Here is a 7,528-nt window from a genome sequence, read left to right as displayed (position 1 = left end):
ATTTAAATTAGAAATATGGACGAAAACCTCAAGATTTTTAAAAATCTCGTCGAAAATGTCGAAACTATCCAAGTTTTAGTTTCATTGGTTGGAAAATCCTGTCGGTTATATTACCAATGTGTCGACTCAGTACAAATTTCATGGGTTATTTTGGGAATTTACATTCTTTTTGGATCATTTTTTTCTCTCTCCTATTTGGGTCATTTTGAGAATTTTCCCTTTATTTATTTTAATTTTTAAGGGTTTTCTTTGTGAAGCTACAAATCATTCTCATCATTCTCATTTTTGTTACACTTAGTAGAATAATTTAAACCCTATCTTTTATTTAGTTTCCTTATTGTTTTGACATTAGGTTTCCTTATTGTTTAAGTTTTTTTTTTATTTGTATTCCTATAAATTGTACTTTTCATTTGAGAAATAAACATCATAAAATTGTCCAAAAGTTCTTGTTCTTCTATCTTCTTATTAGAGCCTAACTCACTCTACGGGTCTTTACGAATTACGTTTATCGTAACATTATTTTTCTCGGTAGTTGATAGCAATTCTTGAGCCCAGCGGTCCAACTTGGATACATTAGCAATATTGGTCCAATCTGAAGACCCCAGTGAAGTCCCTCCAACGTGATACATTGCACATTGTTAAGGGATCCTTAAAAAGATATTTAGGCTAAGTATATAGTCGTAGATAGAGACTAAAGCTTGAGGTCTTTTCATTAGTTATTGTTCATGGCCATGTATCATATGAAACGTTTTAAAAAATATCTGCGTTTGTTTTCCTATAAATTTTGATCATATTTGCTTGATTTTCATAACCCAACTCATTAGCTTTAAACGTTAAGCTAAACACTAAAACAAAATAAGATATGGAATGCTCGGGTTCGGTCAAATTTCAATCCCATAATACGGTTTTGATAATATTACTCAATCCATTTAATCTATGCACTCGAGAAAACAAATTATGTCGAATTCATAAGAACCTCATGTGGCTCGACGACTTACCCGACACTATGCTTCAACTCACTATCAACCCGAGCCAATGCAATCCAAACAAGCCCTAAGCTACTAGCCCAAACCGCTCTGTCTATTACCCTTGACATGACCCGCACCACCTCCTCATCAATGGTTACATTGTCACAAGCGCACGGCATGGCGCCTCAACAGGTTGCTGCCATGAAAGACTGCATTGAGTTAATGAGTGACTCGGCGTACAACTTGAAGCAATCACTTGAGGAGATGACTAGACCGGGTTCCAAAGATTCAGGGCTAGTGATGAACGATATCCAGACGTGGGTGAGTTCTGCAATGACGGATGAAGACACGTGTGTGGAAGGGTTTAAGGATGACCCGAAAATGAAAAGCGTTGTGAGAGGGAAGATTGTGAATGTTGCGCACTTGACTAGCAATGCTTTGGCTTTGATCAACAATTATGCCTCTTTACAAGGGTAGTTGAAGGAAGTTGATGTATGCCAAATTAATATAGTAGGGAAACTTCAAATGCCTAGCCAGATAAGGTGGTTTAATATGTGAATGTTTGTCATACTGTCTGTACTTTGATTGTTAGAGTGAATATTATTATTTCTTGTTTTAAACTAGTGCAAATTGAAATTCTAGAATGAAAAGGGAGAAAGCTGTGGTAAGACTTTAATACCAAATTAACACAAAAACTAATACCACACACTATGGTTAAAAATTAAAATAAAAACAAAATTTTGAAATAGATAAAAAAAAATACTCGGAAAAATGACTTTCTAGTTAAAAAGAACATAAGCAGTATGGATTATGGAAACTTACCCAACAAACACATGGCCCAGATAATTAAGCCCGACAAACTGGAAAGGATGAAACTGAGTAAAATAAGTACGGGTCAAAATGGGTCTCTTCTTTCAAGTTTACATGGGCATGATCGAGATTCTCTCACCCTTATCATGTCTTGTGGGAGGTGGACACATCAGCGACGACGGTGATGGAGTGTTGGCGGTGATGAGTGTCTCAGTGGTGAATGGGGTGGCAGTGCCGGTGGTGGGTGTGTTGGTAGCAGAGTGGCGGTGTAGGAGTTAAGAGACAAAAATGGTTATGGGCGGAGCTAACTCATTTGGACCTTTTTGAGATTAACAAGTTCTATAATAGTTGTCTAATTTAACGGTTTAACCCGTTCACTAAATTTGGATAAATCGAGTGAACTCATCTACAAATTATTTTTGCTCAAGTCAATCCATTATTTAACCAGTTATGTTCAAGCAGGCAGGCAGGCAGGCAGTTGAATGCATCAAACGTTCCCAAAAATGGTTCCTGTATAACTTCCCCACAAGACCAGTCATACCAAAATCTACTTCAACATTGAGTCATTTATGATAATTAATCTTAAAACATTAAACGTACACCCTCTACTGATGTTTTTAAATTCTCTGTCATCTCAGTCAATCCATCCAAACATGCATCTTCATCAGTAAAAGTTACTCTCCCAGTAATTAAAATTCTCTACACAAACCTTATCACACAAGTCAAAACGATCAGTTTTTCATCGTGTCGGCGGAATAATATAAAATCTTACGTGTCTGTGGGCATATCGTTCAAGCTAAAGATTGCAAGTTGATCACATGTACACGTTATCTTTCGATAAAGACAAGGCATGTGCCATTAAGGTTTTAATTGCAAGTAATGTATTATTGAGTTGAGATATATAGACTAGACAATAATAGCATATCCCAATACATCTTCAATAAAGCGATAGGCTAAAATGATCATGTTCTAAGAATGTCATCCACTTCCTATACCTCTACATAGTACATACTGAATAAAAATCAAGAATAATTTATGATATATGTCCCCTATCCCCCAATGGCCTCAAATCAGCATCATTGCAAAAGTAGCTTTATAAAAAGTATTTTGAGTATGACTTCAAGCAATTCAAATATTTAAAAAAAAAACATTTTTTTCATGATTCTAAAAAAGATACATATAACATTAAGAAGGAAACTGACGCAATAAGATTATATGTTTCAATGCATCAAGAAGCTCGTTTCGGAGGAGACATGTTCCTGATGAGGGATGTTGTAGTACTTATGGAAAATATTTGCACACAGAGTCCTGTCACAAAATAAAGCTCCATTATGATTTAACAAGACTTAACAGAACAATATGATATATGGAAACATTAATAAAACTGGCAAAATGATATAAACTTACCTATAAAAACACATGCAATCCTCAATAAAGCAACTTTCTCTGTCTCCCAGTTACTCAGATCATGAATAACCTAATGAAGATAACGGTTAGCCAACCACGGTAAAAAATGATATTCATAAATCACAAAAACAATGCTAAAACAAATCTAAACTAGAAGAGAAGAGATTTGCTTGCCTTTAGCTGGGTACTGCTTTGGATGACAGAAGCAACTGATCCAAGAACTCCTATGGATGATGCAGCAATATAAAGTCTCAAAAAGTTCGCTCTGCTACGCTTTCGTCCTTAAACATAATACAACAACAATTATAAATTAATACAAAAAATGTAAGGGTTTTCTTATAGAGGAATGAATAACAGTACTCACCTATTTCTCCAACTATGACTGAAATGGCGGTTATAGAACTAGATACAACAAATAATGTTTCAAGAGACTCCTTGTTTACATATGTCAAAAGCATGTCAAGTACTCCTACCAACAATACCACAGCCTGCAATCGACACGCACACCTTGTTACCCAAGTTAACAAGCATGAAACAAAATTTGAAGTCAATAAATACATTAGCTTTGCTATACAGAGAGAGAGAGAGATACATATATATCACTAAAAACTTTTAACTGTGAAAAGGAGTCCTTGAGTATATTCAGTAGTCGTGCAATCCTGGCACATAAGTTAAAAACTGGGTTGAATTGGGTTCGCAATGTATGATTTAGGGTTGCTGCTTAATATTTCCAAAGAGTTAAAGGGAGAAGAACTAAAAAAAAAGGAGCAGGTCAGATTGGGCCACATTAAAAAGGCAGGAGCCAATATAGATTTTTTTTTCTCATGGAGATTCTTGTTTTCATATCTAATTGCGGGAATGGGAGAATGATGTAAAAAAGCTCAAGCTGAAGCCCGTAATGACTGAACAGAAGAAGAAACAATGATAGTTGACTCTTGAAAGAAAGTTTCCAACTTTTGCCCGGATTTTGATCTAAGACATGTTTTCTCTTTTATGTGTTGATATTTGTGGAAGACGATTTGGGTTCAGATTACTTGTTGCAACTTGTATTTGTTAATCATTGCCAGTTTGATTGTAATTACAATAGAGTTGTAATTTGATTCAGTTTTTGTAGTATCGTTATCATAGGTATCAATGTTAATTAATATGTGAACCATGATGAACGGTTGTTCGGGCTGGGAATTAGGATAATTTCGGTTGGGGATCGGATTCTTTGTTTCCATGATGAGTTTTGGTAATGATCCTCCAATAATTAAAATTTATGCTAGTATTGTACACACGCCCACACAGTTCAGCTTTATCAATGTTGTCTCTTTGTAAAATCCGCTGTTAACAGAGTAATTACTAATTACAATTTATGGTATAGTATTGTACACGCAGTTCAGCTTATGTAAGATGATCAGACTGAGTGTGTTTTGCATTCATTATAGTAGAATATCATGTGAAAGTTTATGCTTAGTCTAGACCATGTACACTAAACTCCAACTACGAAAGATGTAAGTGTGCTCAATAATACTACTCCAGTTTTACAAGAGCCTTCCGTTATTTACTAGGATCAAAGAGTATTTCTAAGTGACAGTTAAATGAGGGTAACTTAGTACTAATGGTAAAAAATTCAATCATGAAATCTGCAAAGAACACAATGTGTTGACAAACTACAAGCCATGTGATAGATTCTAGGGTTTAGACTAAATCAAATGATTCAATTACTAAAATAGAAATCCCAATTCGAGAAGGGAAGATCTCCAATTACAAGGTAAAAACCCTAATTTGATAAAATAAACATTGACACCCAAATCAAACCAAGATAGCCCTATTAATACTAATTCTAATTGACGATTCTAGCACTTAACTGCCCCCACTACCTTCAATTAGCTTGGGCGGTAATTTAAGCGGTAAATCAATAAGATCACCAATAATTCAAGAAGTGTTGTCTTCAGCTTCACATATCCATGGTTTTATCGGGACACAATTCTCTTACTGAAGACAACACTCAACCGCATTACCACTTACATACAAAACTCTTGTCGGATCTCTGTTTTGCTTTGACAATTCTCTATAGTGCTTCCAGTCTTAATATCTACTTGCAGCTCTTGATAGCCTATACCTAATGCAATGCTTTTCATCCAATCTATCAGCAACATACATGGCCTGCTGATCAGAATACACTATGATTTCATAAGATTGAGCTAGGTGCTCCAAGAAGTCATCAACTCCTGGTCTTTTGAATGTTCTCAAACCTTGATCATGCTTCCAATTAGAATATAGTAGAGTTTCGGTGAGGTCAAAAACCAATGTGAACCATGCTATTCTTGTGGATGCAAATCTGGAATATGCAATTCTAGTGAAGGTTCAGTAAAACCTCGAACATATCCTGTAGCAGCACACAGATCCAGAAAAAGCTCCGTTAATTTGGCAGGAACTGTCACTGCAGCTGATTTTAGCATAGCTTGAAAATTAAATAAATAATGATGCTCCCACGTGGCTATTCTTCCAATGGTCGGTGACCCCAAAAGATAAGCAACTCCAAGACCGTGGGCTCACTTCCGAAAACCTGCTTGAGCTCTGAAACATGTAACACCACAGACCCAGCTGCTCATAAGGTCGTACAAAAGTATACTGATAAACCCAACAACCCACATACGCTGATGTCCCTACAAACCGGAATCGACATTGGTTCGTTTTTCTGGCCAAAGTGTTTACATTGATCCAAAACTTCAATCTTTAATTGAACACCCAAAACATGCTCAGACCGATCTTAATCAAAACTAGGGCTGTTGTCAGAATTTTCTTCATTGACCAGACCTGGCAGTAGTTCGTGATGTTCCTTCTGGGACTCCTTGACATCCAGACAAGCCTTTATCGCTTAGAAATTCGCCCTTAAGGCTGATGAAGAGTCCAATTGAGCAGCAATGGCTGCCAATTGGGCAGCAACAGAATCGGAAATAGATATGCTGCCATTGATTAGAATACTCCGGGTAGCGATAGCGTCGAATCAATTAGAGGAAATTAGTCAGCTACCATCAGATGGGTCGGCGTACTGATTACTACAGGTGGATTGAACCATCAATCCGGCAATGAAACCATTATTAAAACCACAAAATCAAAGGCAAACAAATGATTCAGTTGATAATAACCCAATTCGAGAAGGGTGATTTCTCCATGTTACAAAGTAACTATTTTGATAAACATAAAGCATCGACCCTAACAAATGAACAGAACCCTAATTTAATATTGCTACGAACGCTTATTGAGCACAATTTCTCCACTGCTCCTACTTCAGCGAACTATTTTGGTCAACTAGGTTTAAGAAGGAACTTGAATAACCGGGTTCATAGCACCATGTCATCAATGTATCTTCGTAATTAAACTTTCCCTTGAACTAGGTCAATCACATTCTAATTAGCTTTCATCGGTTAGTAACAGATTCGCTTTACATAAGCTAGCAGGAGGAATTTTAGTAAGCAAATGCAAAACACACTGACATCAGGACAACAAACCATGGCATCAGTTAGTAATCCAAAGTCTAGGTTTCCCTTAACGATAATAACTTTATACAATATATAAGCCTAGAAAGCAGAATATACATAACTAAAACTCCATATATGATCTAATAAAACAATAATTCATATCAATATCTATACTTCGTACTTTGATTTTATCAATCAAAATGCTTAACTTTGTTCAAACACTTAGATCTCATCCAGTTGAGAAAATATCATAAAGACTTCCAACAGTTTATACAAAAGGACAAACACCAAAAGAGCACTCATACATACCTGAATCACGAGAATTTTAGAGAGGGTTGACTTTCCCTTGGCAACTTTTGTATACCCTAAAGTTAAGACCAGCAATAATTCAAATTTAAAGAAGAAAAAGAACATATAAACATGTAATTTCAAAAACGTAAACATTTATAGAAAAAAAAGGCGTACTGTTATCGACGACCATTCTGTATGAGAAATCAGAGCCATCGGTTCCTGTTGGCCGTCGGTTGCCAGGATTTCGCTGCTGCATCTCGTATACTCTTTTCCCTTTGTTTAAATCTGATTATTCTCGTGATCAAGGGGTTAACCTAGCCTTGCCAATTGTTTCAAGAAGAGATGATTTAGTAAAAGCAAGCACTTGATAGATGATTTAGTAAAAGCAAACACCTCCGGTTTCCAACAAAATTCCTATCTAAACTCATAATTGATTAACAAACAAATTAGCAATAAAATTACAAAACTTATATTTCCAAAAACATTACAAACACTCACGCAATCATTTCATCGAACAGTTGGTGTGCATATATTAATTAAACCCGATGTAAAGATATCAACTTTGAAATCAATTACAAGTTT

General features: G+C 35.8%; 2 protein-coding genes and 1 pseudogene across 2 annotated transcripts; 1 reads left to right on the top strand and 2 right to left on the bottom strand.

Annotated features, from left to right (window-relative positions):
- Nucleotides 1–929: 929 nt before the first annotated feature.
- LOC143573128 (pectinesterase inhibitor 10-like) lies at nucleotides 930–1,553 on the top strand (the record flags this gene model as incomplete). Its single annotated transcript, XM_077058088.1, has 1 exon — nucleotides 930–1,553. A coding segment is annotated over one exon (516 nt), but the record flags the coding sequence as incomplete, so codon positions are not given.
- A 1,210-nt stretch (nucleotides 1,554–2,763) lies between these two features.
- Nucleotides 2,764–7,202, bottom strand: LOC143573129 (uncharacterized). The gene is made up of 6 exons (XM_077058089.1): nucleotides 7,121–7,202; nucleotides 6,965–7,020; nucleotides 3,550–3,673; nucleotides 3,337–3,466; nucleotides 3,186–3,238; nucleotides 2,764–3,086 (listed from the first exon to the last, which is right to left on the bottom strand). Exons 1-6 carry the CDS (start codon nucleotides 7,200–7,202, stop codon nucleotides 3,007–3,009), a joined length of 525 nt encoding a protein of 174 aa, XP_076914204.1. The 3' UTR covers nucleotides 2,764–3,006.
- LOC143573130 (mitochondrial import inner membrane translocase subunit TIM50 pseudogene) lies at nucleotides 5,027–5,859 on the bottom strand (annotated as a pseudogene).
- Nucleotides 7,203–7,528: the final 326 nt, after the last annotated feature.

Source organism: Bidens hawaiensis, unplaced genomic scaffold, assembly GCF_021521415.1.
Source record: "Bidens hawaiensis isolate Kalapana, Puna unplaced genomic scaffold, B.hawaiensis_p1.1 tig00026210_1, whole genome shotgun sequence".
NCBI lineage: Eukaryota > Viridiplantae > Streptophyta > Magnoliopsida > Asterales > Asteraceae > Bidens > Bidens hawaiensis.
The sequence above is the reverse complement of the archived record's forward strand: the minus strand, read 5'-3'. Positions and strand labels throughout refer to the sequence as shown.

Coding starts and splice junctions, on each gene's coding strand:
- LOC143573129 (XM_077058089.1), bottom strand. CDS start 7,202: ATGCAGCAGCGAAATCCTGGCAACCGACGGCCAACAGGAACCGATGGC. Junction 3,467..3,549: donor AGTCATAGTTGGAGAAATAG/GTGAGTACTGTT, acceptor ATTATGTTTAAG/GACGAAAGCGTAGCAGAGCG. Junction 3,087..3,185: donor GATTGCATGTGTTTTTATAG/GTAAGTTTATAT, acceptor ATTTTGTGACAG/GACTCTGTGTGCAAATATTT.